Source organism: Oncorhynchus kisutch, linkage group LG26 (assembly GCF_002021735.2).
Source record: "Oncorhynchus kisutch isolate 150728-3 linkage group LG26, Okis_V2, whole genome shotgun sequence".
Taxonomy (NCBI): Eukaryota; Metazoa; Chordata; class Actinopteri; order Salmoniformes; family Salmonidae; genus Oncorhynchus; species Oncorhynchus kisutch.
Window position 1 is genome coordinate 10,034,410 of NC_034199.2, and position 25,716 is coordinate 10,060,125.

Consider the following 25,716-nt stretch of genomic DNA (forward strand, 5'->3'; position numbering starts at 1 on the left):
ACCATACTCATAAGGTTCTAAATGGAACATGTAATGTGCTATAAAGAACAATTTCCTAAGATTCTATAAAGAACCATTAATAAAGATTTGCACCAAAAAAGGGTTCCGCTATGGTTACAACCCTTTTTGGGGCTATATAGAACCCTTTTTCATGGTTCTTTATAGAACCTTTATGGAGAATGGTTCTATAAAAAACCTTTCTCAATCTCAAAGGTTCTTTGTAGAACCAACATTTTTTTAAATTCTGGTTTAATTAGCCACATTATATTGTTAAAATTCCATAGTTTTATTATTGTGTTTATTAGCAAGTTTAATCAGGTGTGCTAGCTCTGGAACAGCTGGGGGTCCCTGAGAAGAGAATTGAGAACTACTGTCTTAGTCGACAATTCTCAATTGACGCACGGCCATATGTGAGCCTTTCACAAGACACCGTCACTGGCCATAGTCATATACAGTGCTGTGAAAAGGAATTGCCCCCTTACACTCAATAACTGGTTGTCCCACCTTTAGCTACAATGACTACAACCAAACGCTTCCTGTAGTTTTTTATCAGTCTCTCACGGCGCCGTGGAGGAATCTTGGCCCACTCTTCTATGCAGAATTGCTTTAAACTCACTCCTCCTTTGCTGTTGTGTATTGATTTGCACTTTTCGCACAAAAGTACATTCATCTCTAGGAGACAGAACGCATCTCCTTCCTGAGCGGTATGATGGCTGCGTGGTCACATGGTGTTTATACTTGCGTACTATTGTTCGTACAGATCAACGTGGTACCTTCAGGCATTTGGAAATTGCTCCCAAGGAGGAACCAGACTTGTGGAGGTCTCCAATTTGTTTTCTGAGGTATTGGCTGATTAATTTAGATTTTCCCATGATGTCAAGCAAAGAGGCACTGAGTTTGAAGGTAGGCCTTGAAGTACATCCACAGGTACACCTCCAATTGACTCAAATTATGTCAATCAGAAGCTTCTAAAGGCATGACATCATTTTCTGGAATTTTCCAAGCTGTTTAAAGGCACAGTCAACTTAGTGTATGTAAACTTCTAACCCACTGGAATTGTAATACAGTGAAATAATCTGTCTGTAAACAATTGTTGGAAAAATGACTTGTGTCATTCACAAAGTAGATATCCTAACCGACTTGCCAAAACTAAAGTTTGTTAACAAGACATTTGTGGAGTGGTGGAAAAACGAGTTATAATGACTCCAACCTAAGTGTATGTAAACTTCTGACTCCAACTGTATACATCAAAATTGTTAAAAAGCAACAAATTTGACGTTTTGAAATGACCTACTCCAAGTCCAGACCTAATCCCAATTGAGATGTTGTGTCAGGACTTGAAACAATCAGTTCATGTTTGAAAACCCACAAAAAATTCCCCCACGGCGACGTGAGACTGATCCACAACTACAGGAAGCATTTGGTTGCAATCATTGCAGCGAAAGGTGGCACAATCAGTTATTGAGTGTAATTGTTAATTAAATCAATAAAATAAGCATGCATTTTTTTGTTATTTGTAACCTCAGATTTCCTTTATCTAATATTAGGTTTTGGTTGAAGATCTGATAACATTCAGTATAAAAAATATCAGAAATACTTTTTTACACCACTATATAACATGTAACGGCATAACATAACATATTAGATCAAGTAGAATGACACTCTCACTCATTGTTGCGCAAAAAAAGCTGTGCAAAAACCACGCCCCAAAATATTATATTGAGCCATGACCCTACATTTTAATTATCACTAAAAGAGGAAAGAAACCTTATTTGAACTACAAAGAACTACTGAAGGGCTCAAAAGGTTATTGGGGTCAGTATGGTTCCACATAGAACAATCACCCTTCCCAAAGAACAATGTTCACACATGCCACATGAGAAGGTTCAATATTGGCCTAAATAACAAGAACAGGAAATCCCCACAGAACATCCCACATGGAGGTTGCATGGATATACTCACACTCTGCCAGGGGGGAGGTCCCTACACACAGGGAAGATAATACAGTACATAAATTACTCAGTAATGTAGTGCTAGCTTGCTTATAAACGTCAATGAAGAATATCTTGATGTCTATGAAACATTACGTTTCTGAAATATATTCATGTTCACACAGTGTTGTCAGTTTGCTTAACAGAGCTTGCAAAGCGCGATCACTTTGAAGCAAATGCGCCACATATTGCTGTGTTACATTACACTAATACTCACTTGTCAAATATTGTCTTCACTTTTAGTTGGTAATCCACCTCTGGAAGTTTGACCAGCAATCTAGACAGAATAGTGACAAAACATAAATATTTAGAGAAAACATACACTCACCTGAGTTTATTAGGTACAGACAGTGAGTTACTTGGCCGTGGCTTGCTATATGAAGCAGGCAGACAGGCATTGAGGCATTCAGTTACTGTTCCATTTAACGTTAGAATGGGGAAATCGAGTGACCTAAGGGACCTCGAGCGTGGTATGATCATCGGTGCCAGAAACCAACAAATTGTTGGATTACCAACAAATAGAAGATGGCGCCGACGTAACTTCCCTGGAGCAGATCCTTTGTTCACTCTCCCCAGAGCAATTGAACTTATTCCAGAGGCCGACCCAAAAACATCACCGGTGGAGGAGAGGCACGGTGGCCTGCTGGTTCGACTTAGGAGGCGCACACCACCCACCGCTTCTGAGTATATTACTCGCTAACGTTGAGTCTATGGATAACAAAGCTGATGAGCTTAGAGTAAGGATTTCTTTCCAGAGAGACATCGGGCCTGTAAAAAAAACTTTGTTTCACAGAAACATGGCTCTCTCGGGATACTCTGTCGGAGTCGTTAAAGCCAGCAGGATTTTCAGTACATCGCACAGACAATAATAAATATCCCTCTGGGAAACAGAAGGGCGGAGGGGTGTGCTTCATGATTAACGACTCATGGTGTAATTCTAGGAGCATACAAGAACTCAGGTAATTTTGTTCACCTGACCTAGAATACCTCATAATTAAATGCCAACCATAATATCTACCAAGAGAATCCTCCTCCGTCATCACCACGGCCGTTTAATCTCACCTCAATCCGAAACCTCGATGGCCCGCGAAGAACTTTACTGGACTATATGCAAACTGGAAACCACATATCCTGAGGCTGCATTTATTTTATCTGGGGATTTTAACAAAGCAAATCTGAGGACTAGGCTACAGTTCTATCAAAATATTGACTGTCCTACTCGCGCTACTAAGACTCTCGACCATTGCTATTCAAACTTCCGGAATGCTTACAAGGCCCTCCCCCGCCCTCCTTTCGGCAAATCTGACCACGACTCCAACTTGCTCCTCCCGTTATAGGCCGAAACTCAAACAGGAAGTGCCCGTGCTTCATACTATTCAACACTGGTCTGACCAATCAAAATCCACGCTTCAGGATTGTTTTGATCATGAGGACTGGAATATGTTCCGGGTAGCTTGCGAAAATAATCTAGACGCATACACGGATATGGTGACTGAGTTCATAAGGAAGTGTATAGGAGATGTAGTACGCACTGTGACTATTAAAACCTACTCTAACCAGAAACCGTGGATAGATGGAAGCATTCACGCGAAACTGAAAGCGCGCACCACTGCATTTAACCATTTACCAGCCACGTCACTGAGACCGACGTCTTGCTTCGGACAGGCTAAACACATTCTTTGCACGCTTTGAGGATAACACAGTGCCACCGACGAGGCCCGCTACCAAGGACTTTGGGCTCTCCTTCTCCGTGGCCGACGTGAGTAAAAACATTTAAACGTGTTAACCCTCACAAGGCTGCCGGCCCAGACGGCATCCCTAGCCACGTCCTCAGAGCATGCGCAGACCAGCTGGCTGGTGTGTTTACGGGCATATTCAATAACTCCCTATCAAAGTGCACTGTCCCTACAAGCTTCAAGATGGTCACCATGGTTTCTGTACCCAAGAAGGCAAAGGTAACTGAACTTAATGACTATCGCCTTGTAGCGCTCACCTCTTTCATCATGAAGTGCTTTGAGAGACTAGTCAAGGATCATATCACCTCTACCTTATCTGCCACCCTAGACCCACTTCAATTTGCTTACCGCCCCAATAGATCCACAGATCACCATCACTCTGCACACTGAACTATCCCATCTGGACAAGAGGAATACCTGTAACGTCTGCTTCCAACTCACACTCTCAAACACGTAGATCCCCTGAACGCAGCTCACTTTCCAGCTTACACTCTCAAACACATAGATCCCCTGAACGCAGCTCGCTCTCCAGATCCCAATCACATGAATTCTGATCACACACCTGTATGTCACTATCACACACTATTTAGTTCAGTTATTTGCACCCCATCATTGTGAGGTATTGTTTGTTTTGTGACACACTTTTATTCGGAGCTCTGGTTTTCCGTAATTTACTCCTCCCGTGTATGATAGTTTTTGACTGCCTCACTAACGACGCCTTTTGCCTATTCCCTTTCTGTACTTTAGCCTATCAGATTTCCTGTTACCTATCTATTGCCTGATCTCCTGGATGACATTAACTTTTCCCTGCCTGTACTGTTGCCTTTTTGGACCCCCTGTGTATGACCTTCTGCCTGCCTCTGAAACCCAGCAACCTGCCTCCTCCTGTGGTCCTTTACAATAAACACCTGCCGCGCACTGCGCTTGAAACCAGCTCTCTGTCTCCCATCGTGTTCTTTACAATACCTATGTTAGAATGCTGTTTATGGACTATTACTCAGCATTCAACACCATAGTACCCTCCAAGATTATCATTAAGCTCGAGGCCCTGGGTCTGAACCCCGCCCTGTGTAACTGGGTCCTGGACTTCCTGACGGGCCGCCCCCAGGTGGTGAAGGTAGGAAACATCACCTCCACTCTGCTGATCCTCAACACTGGGGCCCCACAAGGGTTAGTGCACAGCCCCCTCCTGTACTCCCTGTTCACCCATGACTGCATGGTCAAGCACGCCTCAAACTCAATCATCAAGTTTGCAGACGACACAACAGTAGTAGGCTTGATTACCAACGATGACAAGACAGCCTACAGGGAGGAAGTGAGGGCTCTGGGAGTGTGGTGCCTGGGAAACAAACTCTCACACAATGTAAACAAAACAAAGGAGATGTTCGTAGACTTCAGGAAACAGCATATGGTGCACCCCCCTATCAACATCGACGGGACATCAGTGGAGAAGGTGGAAAGCTTCAAGTTCCTCGGCGTACACATCACTGACAAACTGAAATGGACCACCCACACAGACAGTGAGGTGAAGAAGGCGCAACAGAGTCTCTTCAACCTCAGGAGGCTAAAGAAATTTGGCTTGTCACCTAAAACACTCACACATTTTTACAGATGGACAATTGAAAACATCCTGTCGGGCTATATCATCGCCTGGTACGGTAACTGCGCCACCCACAACCGCAAGGCTCTCCAGAGGGTGGTGTGGTCTGCTCAACGCATTACCGGTGGCAAACTACCTGCCCTCCAGGAAACCTACAGCACCCGATGTCACAGGAAGTCCAAAAAGATCATCAAGGACATCAACCACCCAAGCCACTGCCTGTTCACCCCACTATCATCCTGAAGGCGAGGTCAGTACAGGTGCATCAAAGCTGGGACAGAGACTGAAAAAGAGCTTCTATCTCAAGGCCATCAGACTGTTAAACACCCATCACTAGCACATTAGAGGCTGCTGGCTATAGGCATAGACTAGGAATCACTGGCCACTTTAAGGAATGGAACACTAGTCACTGAAATAATGTTTACATATCTGGCATTACTCATCTCATACTGTATGTATATACTGTATTCTATACTATTCTACAGTATCTGAGTCACTTAATAATGTTTACATATCTTGCATTACTCATCTCATATGTATATACTGTGTTCTATACTATCTACTGTATCTTAGCCCGTTCCGCTCTGACATCGCTCGTCCATATGCATATAGTCTTAAGTATATGTTGTGTAATTTGTTAGATATTACTTGTTCGATATTAATGCACTGTTGGAGCTAGAAGCACAAGCAATAACATCTGCTAATCACGTGTATGTGACCAATAAAATTTGATTTGATTTGAAACGGCCGCCATCCAGGGCTTTTCACACACAACAGTGTCTAGGGTTTACCGATAATGTTCGTGCAAGCTAACAGGCTGGCCACAAAGAGACAGATAACGGTGCAGTACAACAGTGGTGTGCAGAATGGCATCTTGGAAGGCACAACTCGTTGGTCCTTGTCACGGATAGGCTGTTGCAGCAGATGACCACACCAGGTTCACTCCTATCAGCTAAAAACAAAAAGAAGCAGCTCCAGTGGGCACGCGATCACCAACACTTGACAATTCAGGAGTGGAAAAACATTGCCTGGAACATGACAGCGAGTTCAGTTTACTTGAGTGGCTTGCACAGTCCCAGACCTCAACCCAATAGAACATATTTGGAATGAGTTGGAACCGGCTGTTCGCAACATGAATGTACGGCCATCCAATCTGCAGCAACTGCATGATGCCATCACGTCAGCATGGACCAACATCCTTATGGAACGTTTCCGAACATTGTAAAATTCCCCGAAGAATGCAGGCTGTTCTGGAGGCAAAAGTACTAGACCCCGGTACTAGATGGGTGTACCTAATAAACTCTCTGGTGAGTGTATATTTAAGATGTACACACACACACAATGGATTGATAAGCACCAAGTATTGAGTTGTGTTATATCTTAATACACATACAGTACCTGACTTTGGTGGTGAACTGCACCCCGGTCTTGATGATGAGTGGTTTCTGGGGGTGGGTTGGCATACATGGCTGCTTCTCCACCACAAAGGAGCTGTGGACATTGTACAAAGGATGACACAACGATGGCCTACAAGAGAACTACAATAGCATAATAGCAGTTGTGTATGCCACCTAGATTTGGATGGCTGCAACATAACAGCCACAAGTTCATTTCCCTGTTATCTAGACTTCCCATTACTTCCCACTCATGCTTCCCTATGCTTCCAGTTCTTTGGAAAATCACTTTGTGATATGGATATTTCATGCACTTGGTTAGAGTAGGTGTTCGGCTTTGTTGAGGTCAGTACCTTTTGATGAGGTGGTAGATGAGGTATTTGACCTGCTCCTCCATCTGCGGTCTCTGCAGTGGGATGGGGTCACTCTCATACGTCACCTTTAATATAAGCTCCCCCAGTTTGTCCAGCTGACGCTTCATCTGGAACAGACTTTGGGCTGTCAGAGTAAACCTAGGAGAGAGAGAGGGTGATGGGGTGTGCATGAATTGAGGTTGACCTAAAATCCCACGTTATTTTGGAATATAGTTATAAGATTGAGTAATGTGTGTGTGTGTGTATGTGTGTAAGCAAGCTTGGTTACATTACCAGTTCTGGAGCTGGTCCAGTCCAGTGAGCAGTGGGCCACCTATACAGTTGACCTGCTGCCTGCGTTTCCACTCCATCAGCTCTGGGTTCAGCTGGGAGACTATCAGAGCATCAATCTCTTTTATCACGTCACTCATCTTAGATAGGTTCTCCTATGGGGGAACAATAACAACATCTCACTGCTGGTCCTGTGTTGCTCAGTTGGTAAGAGCATGATCCTAGCAACACCAAGGTTATGGATTCAATTCCCCCAGTATGATTGACTTGGAAAAAAATTATGTTTTAAGTTAAGTTAAGTTGCTTGTTTATAGTCTGAAGCTTCACAGATGTATGCATCGTTTTTGATTGGTATAAACAATCACGAAATATTTTTTTTTTTAAATTAACATTTTTTTTGCCCCTCAAATCAAGGAAGTTCCCACGCTTCCCCACAAAACGTTGGCGCCTAGGTTGGGAACCCATGTACTATTTATGTAAGTTACATTGAATAAAAGTGTCTGTTAAATGCCATATATTATAATATTATACATAAACGTGTGTTTTGTTGAATAGTCCCCGAAGCGAATTCAATAAATATCCTCAAGATTTCAATATCTAAAACTCACTCAGCTGTCTTGCAGTGCCAGACGAAAATCTAACTAGCAATATCGTGCTGGATGCAACAGTGCTCTCCACACTTTGCAGCCCCCCCAAAAAATTATTTTTAACCATTGTATCTATATAGTAAATATTCATATAGAATTGTATAGACTAAAAGTGTGTAAGACAGCAACTGCATGACAGAAACGGTGGCCCCAATTCAAATAAATGCATATTACTCAAAGATAAGGCATCGCTGATGTTCAACTGTTTACACGCTAAACACAAAGCTTAGGCCTATAGTAACAACCATAGCTGATTGCTGGTTTATCTAATCTATTTAGTGTGCCCACACCTTCCTCTTAAAGTCCAGGTTGTTGAGCATCTCCTGCAGTCGGGTCACTTCCTGTTTCATCGCCGCTGTGTTCCTGTCCACTGGATCTAAGGGACAAAAATACATCCAGCGTGACAGAGGATAAAACACAGTGGGAACCCATGTACTATTGATGTAAGTTACATTGAATAAAAGTGTGGCACTTCTTTGCACCACTTTATCTACCCTGAACAAGGCAGTTAACCCACTGCCATCAATGAAAATAAGAACTTGTTCTTAAATGACTTGCCTAGTCAAAAAAAGAAAATATTTTGGCTGATTTAAGATTTAAAATCGTCAACCCTGTTATGGTCAATTACTATTGTAATTTTTGTATTTAACCTCTCTTATTTAATTAAAAGTCCAGTGTAATCAAAAATGAGATTTTCCTGTGTTTTAAATGTATTTCCACACTATGAGGTTGGAATAATACTGTGTTGTGAAAATTATGATTGTTTGAGCTGTTTGAAAAGACCGCCTGAAATTTCAGCCCGTTTTGGTGGGATGGAGTTTTGGCCTGCCTGGTGACATCACCAGTCGGTAAATTGGTTAATATACCAACAAGAAAGAGCATTCCAAACCTCTCTGCCAATTTATTTAATTTTTTTATTTCACCTTTATTTAACCAATAAAAGATAGTTTTCAGTTTTCCCCTCCCCACTCAGACAACTCCAAAAAAAGGCCCTAGCAAAATTCCTTCTTGAGAAATTGCTCTTGCTAAGGAGCCATTTTTGCTTCTTTTGACCATTTTAATTGAACACAATCACTATTACCCAGAAATGATTTGATATTAAGATAAAAATGGCTGAATTGGACCTTTAAGTTGAACATGTGCTCATCATGACAGAATGTTACAATTTGGTGAAATAAAACATGTTTTTTTTATTGCCCCTTTGGTTGTCATTCAGTCAGGATCATAATGAGATGATAAGAATATACATTAAAAGGGGGTCAAACATGCTTATGACAAGTCTTACAATGCATTATAACCACATCATATTGCATTATTGTTAGGAATTTTATGAATAAATGACTAAACAATATCCCCATTTTAAATAGAACTCTCACTAAGTAAACTTATACTCTGTTTTATTATATCTGATTAACAATATGAGTTCATAAGTGAGGGATTGTGGAGCCTGAAACAGGGGGTAATTACATTTAAATAAATACCATTCCAGCCAGGTTGGAGGAGATTAGGAGTGTTTTTTTTAAGTAAGCAGAAAAGGTCTTTAACCTATGGTTGAACTGACGAAACTTAGCTCTGGGGTGTTTTAGATAAGGCAGTGAGTGCATTCCTAGGTTTTCTGTTAACTAGAACTGTCAGCTAAGTGGTGATCGATAATGGTGAGGGATCAAGAGTTAATTCAGTTATGTTGTGTGTCCTGTGTGTGTGCTAGTGGGTCGGAATGAACTTTTAAACTTTCTCTGTCTTGGTCGAGAGGAGGAGATTCATTCACCAATGACGTCATATTTTGTATATAAACTGTTGTTCGTGGTTAAATGGCAGCGCGCTCCGAGAATAAATACTATTATCCATTATTGATAAGACGGGTCTCTGTCTATTTTATGCAAATAAGAATCTTACAAATTCTCATAAAATAGACTAAGTGAATTCAATTAATGAAAACATATTGGAAATAATGAAATTACAGTAACAATTATACCTGCTGGGTTTAAGCAAAGATACTAAAAACTAAGATATCCAGAAACTGCCTCTCCAATAAAATCCCTCGATCACGCTTGTAGTTGATGTCATGGCAATGTTGGCTAGCTAAGCTGATGCACAGAAACGTCATCGGGTCTAACGGTTGTCTCGAGCCGAACTAAGGATGTGCAGGCCGTCTAATCAAAGGCATTCCTTTGATATGAAGTTGTTTTTGATGAAAATTAAAACGTGTCAGTTTGTCACCTTAACCAGGTTTCAGCTAATTAAGACATTGGCGCAAATCTAGGTTTTGCATTTATATTTTACACTTTTTTTCACTTCTATTGACTTGCTAAACCCCATACCCGATTGGGGCAGCGGTCTAAGGCACTGCATCTCAGTGCTCGAGGTGTCACTACAGACCCTGGTTCGACCCCGGGCTGTATCACAACCGGCCGTGATCGGGAGCCCCATAGGTCGGCGCACAATTGGGACAGGGTTTTTTTCAGATTAGGGGAGGGTTTGCCCGGAGTAGGCCGTCACTGTAAAATAAGAATTTGCTGTTAACTGTCTTGCCTAGTTAAATAAAGGTAAATAAATACCCCGGCCTAGTCTGCTTCGCAAGCGTTCCTGGAAGTATTGCGATATTGGGCCTCTGGGTTTAAAAACTATGCGGTTTAAGTCAAGTGTTGCCCATAGTTAGTCAATCATTTCACCACATCAGGCCGTCAGAGGGCAAGGTGCAGATATTGCCATTTTACTTACAGCTATCCAATATTATACGACAGCTGTAAAATCACATCAGATCTTAGGGTAGTCCATAAGGGTATGGATTGGGTGTATGGCTGACCTCGAGACTGGAGAGTTTTATAGCGGAAGTCAAAGTCGTCTTGCATGTCTTCTAGGTATTTCACTGCCTGGTCCATCATCTGCACACTACTCCTGATCACAGCCACCCTGTTGTCCATGTTCTTCTGTCTCTCGAAGGCCACCGAATTCTGCATTGACTTCTCCAATGGGCCCTATCAAGATGATGATGAGGTGAAGTAAACCACACACACAAATGCAGACACCCCCCCCCCCCCCCCCCCCCAGACACACACACACACACACAGATACCGTCCTATTGCAATTAGTCTTTACTCTTCCTGTTACTGCCTCTGTCTTTCCAGGTGTTTCGAGGAAGAAGATATAAAAAGGATAAGTGGGAAACACAAGGGACTTTCCTGATGATGTCAAAGAGTCAAAGAGACTCACCTGTTCCTGAATGCTGGCTGTGGAGATGATACGACGCTCCTCTCTGAGGCAAGTGGAAATGACCCCGGCCATTAGCAGAGGGTTGGCTTTGCATTTAGTCTGAAAAAAAAACATGGACATATGAACCCACAGACACATGTATACATGTACAGGAAGGCATGGAGATGTCAAACACCTAGAGACCTTGTCAAGTCATTCGAATCTCTCTGTGAAATTGTTCATGTGTTAGGTTGACAGTTGCAGGATCTGAGTTCGAGTCCTGGTCCAGCCTACCCCCCTCCCCCGAAATCGCTGCAATATTATACTGCTGTCTACACCTTTGAATCCTGGCCCCAGCGCAGTTCTTAACATTATGCCCACAATCTATCTCCCTCTTCATTTCATGGGTATCCCTGTCAATTAAAGCAGAAAATACTTACAAAATATATTTTAAAAACAACAACATTTCAACTGACTTGTCTATATGAGTGTCTGTCTCCTGAATTGTGCGAATTGTGTGAGTTTCTAAGAGCTCTTTGAAAGATTGCTCTCTCAACTGAGATTCTTCCTCGGAAATACAAAAGATTCTGAGTAAAACAGGGAGGTTTAGGTTTGCTCTACTTTCTCCTTATAATGTATAGTGTAAATGGGCTAATAAGGAAGTATTGAAAGGTGTTTTTCAGACACGGTAACTTCTCTCCAACCTCTCCACCGACACACCACACATAAAGTATGCCATCATGTGTGTGAAGAAACAAGATAAATCAGTCCATAGGAAAGAATGTGACTGAACCAGGTACAGACTCAGTATGAAAACAAAACCAAAAGTAATGTACTATGACAGTCTAAACAAGGAGACATTTAGTGTAAAAAGGCCTACAGACATGGGACAAGTTTATTAGGCCAGAAAAATGAAGAAAACAGAATGAAACGGGGTGGTACTACCTGAACCCCAACAAGAAGTACTTGTTTGCTACGATGATCCCTAAGGAATACAACCATGGATGGCCCATAATTTGTCCTTTTAGTTTGCGTTTTGTCTGTCTCTGGGATCTGAACCCAGTTCTGTGCAAAACATGTCTCAAACACCATGTGCATCTTGACATCTTTGTCTGTTTTTGACAAAATTCCACAGATTCTGTCTAGGCCTCTGAGACACAAGGGAAAGTTCTGATGTGAACATGTGAAACCTGATTTGTCTTTCAGTCATTGTCTGTGACTACTGATTTGAGTGTGCAACGAAAGACAGAAGGGGGATTCAATCTTGAAAACCTACGCAATACCCTTTACCATCATCACAATGACGACGACATCACAAACAAACAGTGTCAGTTCAGCAGTCTTCAGCAGCGTCATTCGGCCCACTGTATTCAGATCCTCCCTCAGACTGAGAAATCCCCTTAGAGCCAACCACTCAGCCTTTCCTAGCTTTAGATGAGACATAAGAACTGCAATATTTATTTCCAGTACTAAAAGTCCTAATATATATGCATAGTGGGTTGACCGTTTTCTTCACTCAGTGACACATTTATTTTATACAAGGTTAGGGTCAGATCCCTCACAACAAATTGCAATTCAGGTATGAACCAGTGGAGGAGGGTTCATTCAATTCATGAAATGCATTTCCATTGAATTCCCTCAATTGACTGAGTTCAAAAGAATGGATCATAAATAATGCTTGTATACCTTCAAGGTAGACTCAGCACAAATGATTGCATAGAAAGAGACACTTTCCATCTGTCATCTGTGGGTAATAGACAGCACAGCTAAACAATAACAAAATGCACATCTCCAAGCGCGACACCAAACCAAACCTCTTGTGTCCTCTTGTGTTTGAGCTACTACTTCCTCTGAGAAACATCACACCATCTGTACACACAAACAAACAGTCAAATACACACACAGACAAAATGGAAGTTCTGGAAACCACAAGGTTCTGATGAGGTATGTGTCTTATACAGAAATATGGCCTCACCGGCCTCAGCCATCAGCCTCAAACAGCTATTTCCTGTTCCTGTTACAGTGTTTTAAGGTACAATTCTCAGAAATTCTAAGAAATATACTGCCAGTCGATGTCCTGAGACCTCAGAGAGCATAATAGAATTTGGATTCCCCTGAATAGGGTAAGAGGTGAAATTGTCTGGAACAAAAATGACATACAACACACATACAACATCACAAGTGAAAGGAAGCTCAGTTTGAGGAATGCCACTAAACCATACGCCAATCCCTAAAGGTGACAAAAACACACAAATGAACAGTTCTCGTCTTTCACTTCCTTTTCCACACTGAACACATACACACACACATACATACTGTCATAACATACTACACAGTGCAACTCCCTATTTACGGGAAGTTGTTGGTTGCTTGTACTAAATCCCCTCAATGCTTAAATGCATCAATGACAAGGAGAGACTGTTTAATGTTATCAATGTTGGATCTGCAGGGTATATGGTTGCCTGGCAAACGGATTTAGCGCAGAGTTCAGTCTGGTTGTAACCAGGTTAGGTGTATGGTATTGTAAGGGAGGTTATTGTGGCACCTGTAACTGCTGGTAGATGAACTTCAAGTTGTGTCTTTGTAGGAAGTTCTGTTCCTGAGAACACTGCCTGTCCAGCTGAGACAGGAGATTGCTGAGGAGAACTGTCGCCATGGACTCATGGTTTGCGGCAGTATCCCTGTGAAGAAAACACATACATGTTGTCTTAGCTTTGTATCTAATTTAACAGTTTTCAGTGCCCAATAAAACAAGTTATTAATGAGAGCATGTAGAACATACTGTACACATCATGTTATAATCGACAAAGGAAAAGGGGGAAAATCACTCATTCTCCTTTTTCAGCATGTCATATCATCAAATGATTTCTTTTGCTGTTTTGTACAAGCGCAATAGGGTGGTTCCACGAAATGAGTCCCGTTTGGGTAGTGTAACTTGGTGGGGGGAAAAATCTTTTTATTTCACCTAATTTGTACATTCTGTAATAATGAGCACATCTACATGTTTTTTTGTTATTTTATCCCATCAAAAAAAAAACTATACTATACTAAGTGCCTGTAAGTGCCAAATAAAGTAATAGGGTTGACCGTAACAGGGTTGACCATAACAGGGTTGACGATTTCATCTTAAATCAACCATACGGGGTGGCAGCGTAGCCTAGTGGTTAGTGCGTTGGATTAGTAACCGAAAGGTTGCAAGATCGAATCCCTGAGCTGACAAGGTACAAATCTGTTGTTCTTCCCCTGAACAACACAGTTAACCCACTAGGCCATCATTGAAAATAAGAATTTGTTCTTAACTGACTTGCCTAGTTAAAATAAAAAATACATCCTCTTGTGACAGAGGGAATGGAAGATTGTTGTGTGTAACAGGGATGGGAAATGAATTACTGCAGTAAATAGGGTCACACATACTGTTTCTTGGTAGTATTAGGCAAATCTACTTTGAAACAAAAGTATACACCTCACACACTTGGCAATTGGCTTTAAAAAAAGAAGACTACTATGTCATAGAGTTAAAACGTATTACATTATGAGTTTGCATCCCAATATTATACTTATTTGGCACTAAAAATAATAAATGTTTATTCATTATGAAATTATGAAAAATATTGATAACATTCTACCCATGACACCACTAGAGGATGCTTTGGTCATTTGACTGTAAGCTTTAAAAAAAGAAGAAGCTATCTACAGTATGTAGTGTTAAGCTCTACACACTCAGTTTTCCACCACAAAACACCAGCAAATGCCCAAAGAGAGTAGAACCAGCTCACCTCCCTTAAACACTATGATTTGAAAAAAAATATTTAAAAAGGAATCGTTTTACCATATTAAAACTCTTTTTGTTTTTTTAACCTTCAAATGAATCCCTAATCACATGTAATAAATAATAATCTTCCGCCAAAGCAACAAAATAAATAGGACTTTACAATGATGGTGAAAACACTTAGTGGTTAACTGGGTTAAAATCTTCAGAGAAGTCACAGAGAATACAGAGACGGAAATATCAACATGTGTAATACTTTTTTTTCATATTACAAATCAGATTCATTGAATTGTCCATGTGGTCTATATTAAAGGGTACTTCATTTAATATAACAGGCTTTTAAAATCCAATATTGATTCACAATTTCTTCTAAAAATATCAAAGTGACTCATTTCATGGAATGACCCAATACATGAAAAGGCTACATGTCAGTCACAGCTGGATTACCATGATGTGTTAATGCAGTAAAACACTTCAACACTCATTAAAGTGTCATGGCTGGTCTCATAAAGGTGTTATGGATGCCTTATTGCCCCTTCAAGTAAAGTGTTATCAATTATGGTATCCACATGCTGTGTTTTAGTTCCTGAACATGCTCGCTGGAAACCCAACTTGATATCTATTATATATATTACTGTACAGTAACACAGGCACCAACACACATACAGACATACACACAGACAAGCATACAGACAGACACACACAGACCAAGACACACTCTCTCTCACTCACACACACACACGCGCACACACACACACACACACACAAACAAATGCATGCACGCACGCTCACACACGCTCACACATACAAACACACTCACCAGTCCTGGCTCTCAATATAGTTGGAGAGCACCTGCCGTATGTCCATAGGGAAGTTGTCATCATAAAGGTAGCCCACCTGCTCCTGGTATTTGATCTGGAGCTGTTGAATTTGTTTCCATTGACTCATGCTGAGGAACAATTCCGACAGCCCAGAGCAAATTAAAACAGCCAAATCAATTACACTTCTGTGAAAATGATTGAAGGATCGGTGCTTGTAGAGTTTTTGTCCAGGTACAGTAACATAATAGTTTAGGATAAAGTAGACTATTCAAAAAGAGCATACTCTAGGGCCTAGGCCTACCTATTCTAAACATGTGACGCATGTTGCGTTTCAAATGCGTATCATACTGCATATATATATATATTATTATTTTGTATTATTAAACTGTTTATGTCTGTCGTTATCCAATAACACAATATATTCGGAGTAATGAATAATATAGATCGATCAATTACTGATGCTTGTCGACTGGTATCTGTCTGTCAAGTAAGCCTACCACACGAGATTTCTTGTAAATCGCATTTTACAGCAGCATAAACTTTGCGTACCTTCATTTCTGTAGCGGAGCTAGATCAAATCGTTCTGGTTAATGACTATCAAAAAGTTTATAAAACGTCATCCTTTGTGAAAGCCTACCTGTGTCTTTGGACTGGTGCGCTATCACAGAAATATCCACGTTCGGCGACACAAGTCATGTGAATGCTTGTCAATTGCTCCTCTCGCTCTCGTTTCCTCTTTTAGCCTATTATATGTTTCAAACCTTATCGTTTTATGTTGTTCGTCGTGTCATAGGGCTGTTCTATAGGTTTTGTCACTTCCCTCCCTCGATACGCCCCCTGTGGCTCATTCATAATGTATTATATAAATGTATCATTTGATGTTTAGAGTGAGGGACATCTAATTTCTCAACAACATTTGAACTGTACAAAATAAACAGACTGGTTAAAAAATATATAATTCATAACCAATAGTAGGCCTCCCTACTTACTATTTGCAATGCATATATGTAATAGGAACTAAATATGGTATTTAATAAGCGCATAATTTTGTTGAACTATGCAACACATGGATTGATGAATTCAGGTATTTCAGTTTGATTACATTTTTTTTAGCCTTGGTGCAATTTTCACAAGTATGTGCTACATTTTCACACAAAACAGATACTCAAAAATGCAGTTGTTTCAAAACTCTAAGCACATTTTCAATTGACTAAGTACAACACACAAAATCATACTGTCACCTTTTCACCAAACTTAGTGTTTCATCTAGAAATACATGTTTCACATTGCGATACATGATCATATGAAGGAATTGCCTTTCACAACGCAATGCTCAAATTCCTTTTGATATGATTGTCTTCTCATTTGTTAAAATACATTTGACTATTACTTAACCTGACTGCTCTTAATTGTTAATCACTTAACCGTTTGGTAAACCTATAGATTTTACATGTAAACTTTTGTCTACTGCAGATTTTGAGAACTACATAATGAAATGTATGTATGTGTCACGATTTCTGCCGTGGTCGGTCCCTCTCCTTGTATGGGCGGCGTTCGGCGGTCGACGTCACCGATCTTCTAGCCATCGCTGATCCATCTTTCATTCTCCATTGGTTTTGTCTTTATTTTCTACACACCTGGTTTTCATTATCCAATTACATGTTCATGTAATTGCTCCATTGCTCGTGTTTCTTGGCCCAAGCAAGTCTCTTCTTATTGTTGTCCTTTAGTAGTGGTTTCTTTGCAGCAATTCAACTACTGATTCAAATCAAATCAAATTTATTTGTCACATACACATGGTTAGCAGATGTTAATGCGAGTGTAGCGAAATGCTTGTGCTTCTAGTTCCGACAATGCAGTAATAACGAACAAGTAATCTAACTAACAATTCCAAAAAAAACTACTGTCTTATACACAATGTAAGGGGATAAAGAATATGTACATAAGGATATATGAATGAGTGATGGTACAGAGCAGCATAGGCAAGATACAGTAGATGATATCGAGTACAGTATATACATATGAGATGAGTATGTAAACCAAGTGGCATAGTTAAAGTGGCTAGTGATACATGTATTACATAAGGATGCAGTCGATGATATAGAGTACAGTATCTACGTATGCATATGAGATGAATAATGTAGGGTAAGTAACATTATATAAGGTAGCATTGTTTAAAGTGGCTAGTGATATATTTACATAATTTCCCATCAATTCCCATGATTAAAGTGGCTGGAGTAGAGTCAGTGGCATTGACAGTGTGTTGGCAGTAGCCACTCAATGTTCGTGGTGGCTGTTTAACAGTCTGATGGCCTTGAGATAGAAGCTGTTTTTCAGTCTCTCGGTCCCAGCTTTGATGCACCTGTACTGACCTCGCCTTCTGGATGACAGCGGGGTGAACAGGCAGTGGCTCGGCTGGTTGATGTCCTTGATGATCTTTATGGCCTTCCTGTAGCATCGGGTGGTGTAGGTGTCCTGGAGGGCAGGTAGTTTGCCCCCGGTGATGCGTTGTGCAGACCTCACTACCCTCTGGAGAGCCTTACGGTTGAGGGCGGTGCAGTTGCCATACCAGGCGGTGATACAGCCCGCCAGGATGCTCTCGATTGTGCATCTGTAGAAGTTTGTGAGTGCTTTTGGTGACAAGCCGAATTTCTTCAGCCTCCTGAGGTTGAAGAGGCGCTGCTGCGCCTTCCTCACGATGCTGTCTGTGTGAGTGGACCAATTCAGTTTGTCTGTGATGTGTATGCCGAGGAACTTAAAACTTGCTACCCTCTCCACTACTGTTCCATCGATGTGGATGGGGGGGTGATTCACGCAGCCTCCTCTGAACAGTTGATGTTGAGATGTGTCTGAACTCTGTGAAGCATTTATTTGATCTGCATTTTCTGGATCTGGTAACGCTAATGAACTTATCCTCTGCAGCAGAAGTAACTCTGGGTCTTCCTTGCCTATGGCAGTCCTCATGACAGCCAGTTTCATCATAGCGCTTGATGGTTTTTGCAACTGCACTTGAAGAAACTTTAAAAGTTCTTGAAATTGTCCATATTGACTGACCTTCATTTCTCTTTGCTTATTTGAGCTGTTCTTGCCACAATAGGGACTTGGTCTTTTACCAAATAGGGCTATCTTCTGTAAACCAACCCTACATTGTCACAACACAACTGATTGGTTCAAATGCATTAAGAAGGAAAGAAATTCCACAAATTAACTTTTGACAAGTGGAATGAAATGCATTCCAGGCGACTACCTCATGAAGCTGGACTGGGCGGCAGGGTAGCCTAGTGGTTAGAGCATTGTACTGGTAACCGGAAGGTTGCAAGTTCAAACCCCTGAGCTGACAAGGTACAAATCTGTCGTTCTGCCCCTGAACAAGGCAGTTAACCCACTGTTCCTAGGCCGTCATTGAAAATAAGAATTTGTTCTTAACTGACTTGCCTAGTTAAAGGTAAAATAAAATAAAAAAGCTGGTTGAGAGAATGCCAAGAGTGTGCAAAGCTGTCATCAAGGCAAAGGGTGGCTACTTCAGAGAATCTCAAATATATTTTCCTTTTTTTAACACTTTTTTGGTTACTTCATGATTCCATATGTGTTATTTCATGGTTTTGTTGTTTTCACTATTATTCTACAATGTAGAAAAGAGGAGACAGTCACAGGTTTAGAACTACTGAATTTATTAAAGCGGCATACATAAAAGCAGGACGAAACCCAAAGTGCAAAATAGTAAAGTACTCAGGAAATAGTAGGCGAGATTCCTCTCAGGAAAACAAGCAGCATCTACAATGACCGACAAAGACAAATGACAGAGGGAATATATATACACTGATAGGGACTGGAACCAGGTGTGTGTAATGATGACCAGACAAGAGAAGGCAGGCGACGCTGAACGCCTGAGCTGGACAGGAGGGGGAGCCAAAGCAAAGGCTGATGTGACAGTGTGTCCAAACTGTTGACTGGCACTGTACATACCCGAATGTACAGTGATGATGATGACTATTATGATTTTAGTTCACAGTAAATAAAAATTAATCTGATATTGACATGATCAGAGACAAATGTAACAAATCAAATCAGTTGTGTACACAGATTAGCAGATATTACAGCAGGTGCAGCAAAATGTTTCTGTTTCTAGCTCATACAGTGCAGTAATACAATATCATACAATACCAATATGCAAATTATTCAGGAAGTCCAAAACAAGAAATAAATGAATCCCCAATACCCTTCAAACTCAACCGCATCTTTTTTCCATTGTCCCCCTCTAATCAGGGACTGAGTTAGACCTGGGACACCAGGTATGTGCAATACATTATCAGGTAGAATAGAAAACCAGCAGGCCCAATACCTCGCAGTTGAATACATACCCCTTCCCTATACAGTAAGCATGCATGCAAAAAAATAAAGTTGTTGGGGTCTCGTTGATGAGGGGGGGGGTCTGCTTTACTAAAATTGTATTGGTCAATACAGTACTGTAATACCGTAATATATTACATTTACATAGAATACACTTTTTTTTATCCAAAGTGACAACAGTGAACACATTTTGTACATGTGGGAGTCGAACCTACAATTCTGGTGTTGCTAGTGCCATGCTCTTATGATCTGGAGGTCTTCGAAAGCCAAGTCAACAAACAGGTCACTGACCATCTCGAATACCACCGTACCTTCTCCGCTGTGCAATCTGGTTTCCGAGGCGGTCACGGGTGCACCTCAGCCACGCTCAAGGTACTAAACGATATCATAACCGCCATCGATAAAAGACAGTACTGTGCAGCCGTCTTCATGGACCTTGCCAAGGCTTTCGACTCTGTCAATCACCATATTCTTATCGGCAGACTCAGTAGCCTCGGTTTTTCTGATGACTGCCTTGCCTGGTTCACCAACTACTTTGCAGACAGAGTTCAGTGTGTCAAATCAGAGGGCATGCTGTCCGGTCCTCTGGCAGTCTCTATGGGGGTGCCACAGGGTTCAATTCTCGGGCCGACTCTTTTCTCTGTATATATCAATGATGTTGCTCTTGCTGCGGGCGATTCCCTGATCCACCTCTTCGCAGACGACACCATTCTATATACTTCCGGCCCGTCCTTGGACACTGTGCTATCTAACCTCCAAACGAGCTTCAATGCCATACAACACTCCTTCCATGGCCTCCAACTGCTCTTAAACGCTAGTAAAACCAAATGCATGCTTTTCAACCGTTCGCTGCCTGCACCTGCACGCCTGACTAGCATCACCACCCTGGATGGTTCCGACCTTGAATATGTGGACATCTATAAGTACCTAGGTGTCTGGCTAGACTGTAAACTCTCCTTCCAGACTCATATCAAACATCTCCAATCGAAAATGAAATCTAGAGTCTGCTTTCTATTCCGCAACAAAGCCTCCTTCACTCACGCCGCCAAACTTACCCTAGTAAAACTGACTATCCTACCGATCCTCGACTTCGGCGACGTCATCTACAAAATAGCTTCCAACACTCTACTCAGCAAACTGGATGCAGTTTATCACAGTGCCATCCGTTCTGTCACTAAAGCACCTTATTCCACCCACCACTGCGACCTGTATGCTCTAGTCGGCTGGCCAGACCCACTGGTTCCAGGTCATCTACAAGTCCATGCTAGGTAAAGCTCCGCCTTATCTCAGTTCACTGGTCACGATGGCAACAGCCACCCGTAGCACACGCTCCAGCAGGTGTATCTCACTGATCATCCCTAAAGCCAACACCTCATTTGGCCACCTTTCGTTCCAGTTCTCTGCTGCCTGTGACTGGAACGAATTGCAAAAATCACTGACCCTCACCAACTTCAAACATCTGCTATCTGAGCAGCTAACCGATCGCTGCAGCTGTACATAGTCTATCGGTAAATAGCCCACCCAATTTTACCTACCTCATCCCCATACTGTTTTTATTTATTAACTTTTCTGCTCTTTTGCACACCAATATCTCTACCTGTACATGACCATCTGATCATTTATCACTACAGTGTTAATCTGCAAAATTGTAATTATTTGCCTACCTCCTCACAATGTATATAGACTCTCTTTTTTTCTACTGTGTTATTGACTTGTTTATTGTTTACTCCATGTGTAATTCTGTGTTGTCTGTTCACACTGCTATGCTTTATCTTGGCCAGGTCGCAGTTGCAAATGAGAACAGGACCACTACAATACATAAAGTGTATTACAATACTTTCAAATACAATAAACAATTACAATACAGTTGGGAGATGTAAAATTGCTATCCCCATGAGCGTACCACCCCGCTTCAGTCTATGGATGAGGCATGCACTGATTTCAATCCAGTCTTACTGTATGTCAGGCTTGGATTCGCCATGCCAAAAGGTTTTTCACCAGGTACATGAAAAATAGATATTTACTACAATCTATGGCCAAATGCTCAAGACTTGCTTGATGCAAACTAGTGCCTGCTAAACATTGTCTCTTCAATTTCTTTCATTTGACTACACTGTGAAAGATGTCTTCAATGATCACACCTTTGATCACACATGGGATTTTTAAAAGGTAGTGCAATTGTATTGCCTAATGTGAAAAGAATGTGATGTACTGTAATTTACAGTACTGTAGCAAACTACATTCAAAGGGCAAATTTCAAACATGTATCTTAAATGTTTTGCTATTGGATTAACTGGTTGTTAAAATAACTAAATTGAAAAGATTTAAATATGTTGTGTTTTGGTGATTAAACCAATGTATCATATTTCAGAGTAAACTTATATTTTGGATCAATGGTTGTGTAATGAAAGATGTCTTAAAACAAAATATATACACAGTGAAAGGTTTTGAATACCAGTACCAAAACAATAAAATACACTTTAGTAAAGCAGTGTAAAACTTACTGTGAAGTCAAATCATAATAGTCATTATCATCTTTTTAGTACATTTGAGTTTACAGTGCATTTGGAAAGCATTTAGACCCCTTCCTTTTTACACATTTTGTTACGTTACAGCCTTATTCTAAAATTGATCAAATATTTTTGTTCCCCTCATCAGTCTACACACAATACCCCATAAGGACAACGTGAAAACAGGTTTTGAGAATTTTTTTCAAATCTATTAAAAATGTAAAACAGACCCTTTGCTGTAAGACTCGAAATTGAGCTCAGGTGTATTCTGTTTCCATGGATTATCCTTGAGATGTTCCTACAACTTGATTGGAGTCCACCTGTGGTAAATTCAATTGATTGGACATGATTTAGAAAGGCACACATCTGTCTATATAAATCAAATCAAAGTTTATTTGTCACGTGCGCCGAATACAACAGTGAAATGCTTACTTACAGGCTCTAACCAACAGTGCAAAAAAGGTATTATGTGAACAATAGGTAAGTAAAGAAATAAATAGAACAGTAAAAAGACAGTGAAAAACAGTAGCGAGGCTATATACAACAGCGAGGCTATATACAGTAGCGAGGCTATATACAGTAGCGAGGCTACATAGAGACACCGGTGAGTCAGACTGATTGAGGTAGTATGTACATGTAGATATGGTTAAAGTGACTATGCCTATATGTTGAACAGAGAGTAGCAGTAGCGTAAAGAGGGGTTGGCGGGTGGTGGGTGGCGCGACACAATGCAAATACCCCGTTAGCCAATGTGCGGGAGCACTGGTTGGTGGGGCCAATTGAGGTAGTATGTACATGAATGTATAGTTAAAGTGACTGTGCATATATGATAAACAAAGAGTAGCAGAAGCGTAGAAGAGGGATTGGGGGGGGGGGGTTGATTACCTGTTCATGAGTCTTATGGCTTGGGGGTAAAAAACTGTTGAGAAGCCTTTTTGTCCTAGACTTGGCACTTCTGTACCGCTTGCCATGCGATAGTAGAGAGAACAGTCTATGGCTGGGGTCTTTGACAATTTTTATGGCCTTCCTCTGACACCGCCTGGTGTAGAGGTCCTGGATGGCAGGCAGCTTAGCCCCAGTGATGTACTGGGCCGTACGCACTACCCTCTGTAGTGCCTTGTTGTCGGAGGCAGAGCAATTGCCGTGCCAGGCCGTGATGCAACCGGTCACAATGTTCTTGATGTTGCAGCTGTAGAACCTTTTGAGGATCTCAGGACCCATGCCAAATCTTTTTAGGCTCCTGAGGGGGAATAGGTTTGTTGTGCCATCTTCAAAACTGTCTTGGTGTTGGTGTGTTTGGACCATTCTAGTTTGTTGGTGATGTGGACACCAAGGAACTTGAAGCTCTCAACCTGCTCCACTACAGCCCCGTCAATGAGAATGGGTACTCAGTCCTCTGTTTTCTGTAGTCCACAATCATCTCCTTAGTCTTGGTTACGTTGAGGGATCAGTTGTTATTCTGGCACCATCCGGCCAGGCCTCTGATCTCCTCCCTATAGGCTGTCTCGTCATTGTCGGTGATCAGGCCTACCACTGCAAACGTAATGATGGTGTTGGAGTCGTGCCTGGCCATGCAGTCGTGGGTGAACAGGGAGTACAGGAGGGGACTGAGCATGCACCCCTGGGGGGCTCCAGTGTTGCGGATCAGCGTGGCAGATGTGTTGCTACCTACCCTCACCACCTGGGGGCGGCCCATCAGGAAGTACAGGATCCAGTTGCAGAGGGAGGTGTTTAGTCCCAGGATCCTTAGCTTAGTGATGAGCTTTGAGGGTACTGTGGTGTTGAACGCTGAGCTGTAGTCAATGAATAGCATTCTCACATAAGTGTTAATTTTGTCCATGTAGGAAAGGGCAGTGTGAAGTGCAATAGAGATTACATCATCCGTGGATCTGTTTGGGCGGTATGCTAATTGGAGCGGGTCTAGGGTTTCTGGGATAATGGTGTTGATGTGAGCATTTACCAGCCTTTCAAAGCACTTAATGGCTACAGACGTGAGGTCCCACAGTTGACAGTCGGATATAAGGTCCCACAGTTGACAGTGCATGTCAGAGCAAAAACTAAGCCATGATGTTGAAGGAATTGTCCGTAGAGGTGCCGAGACAGGATTGTGTTGAGGCACAGATCTGGGGAAGGGTACCAAAAAATGTCTGCAACATCTAAGGTCCCCAAGAACACAGTGACCTCCATCATTCTTCAATGGAAGAAGTTTAGACCCACCGAGTCTCTTTCTAGAACTGGCCTCCTGGCCAAATTGAGCAATCTGGGGAGAAGGGCACTATTCAGGGAGGTGACCAAGAAATTAATAATCACTCTGACAGAGCTCCAGACTTTCTCTGTGGAGAATGGAGAACCTTCCAGAAGGCCAACCATCTCTGCAACACTCCACTAATCAGGCTTTTATGGTATAGTGGCCAGACGGAATCCACTCCTCAGTAAAAGGCACATGACCGCCCACTTGGCGTTTGGCACAAGGCACCTAAAGGACTCTCAGACCATGAGAAACAAGATTATCTGGTCTGATGAACCCAAGATTGAACTCTTTGGCCTGAATGCCAAGTGTCACGTCTGGAGGAAACCTGGCAGCATCCCTACGGTGAAGCATGGTGGTGGCAGCAGCATGCTGTGGGACTGTTTTTCAGAGGCAGGGACTGGGTGACTAGTCAGGATCGAGGGAAAGATGAACGGAATACAGAGATCCTTGATGAAAACCTGCTCCAGAGTGCTAAGGACCTCCGACTGGGGTGAGGGTGGTTGAGAGGATCTGTAAAGAACAATGGGAGAATCTTACAAAATATAGGTGTGCCAAGCTTGTAGCATCATACTCAAGAAGACTCAAGGTTGTAATCGCTGCCAAAGGTGCTTCAACAAAATACTGAGTAAAGGGTCTGAATACTTATCTAAGTGTGATATTTAGTAATATTTTTATATGAATTAGCAAAAAACAGTTTTTGCTTTGTCATTATCGGGTATTGTGTGTAGATTGAGGAAAATAAGCAATTTTAATGTAACAAAATTTGGAAAAAAAAGTCAATGGGTTTGAATACTTTCAAAACGCACTTAAT

At 41.6% G+C, this 25,716-nt stretch overlaps 1 protein-coding gene across 2 annotated transcripts in view; it reads right to left on the minus strand.

Annotated features, from left to right (window-relative positions):
* Positions 1-16,591, minus strand: part of stat4 (signal transducer and activator of transcription 4) — a 28,517-nt gene extending 11,926 nt beyond the window's left edge. The window contains exons 1-11 of one of the 2 annotated variants that reach the window (XM_020461402.2): positions 16,432-16,591; positions 15,794-15,922; positions 13,750-13,885; positions 11,226-11,324; positions 10,819-10,990; positions 8,303-8,388; positions 7,369-7,520; positions 7,075-7,233; positions 6,726-6,818; positions 2,209-2,268; positions 1,963-1,983 (exon numbers count right to left, since the gene is read on the minus strand). In XM_020461402.2, the coding sequence (XP_020316991.1) occupies positions 1,963-1,983; positions 2,209-2,268; positions 6,726-6,818; positions 7,075-7,233; positions 7,369-7,520; positions 8,303-8,388; positions 10,819-10,990; positions 11,226-11,324; positions 13,750-13,885; positions 15,794-15,922; positions 16,432-16,490 (1,166 nt within the window). In that variant the 5' untranslated portion in view covers positions 16,491-16,591. The remainder of the gene's footprint in view (positions 1-1,962; positions 1,984-2,208; positions 2,269-6,725; positions 6,819-7,074; positions 7,234-7,368; positions 7,521-8,302; positions 8,389-10,818; positions 10,991-11,225; positions 11,325-13,749; positions 13,886-15,793; positions 15,923-16,431) is intronic. The other variant, XM_020461403.2, reaches the window with a different exon arrangement.
* Positions 16,592-25,716: the final 9,125 nt, after the last annotated feature.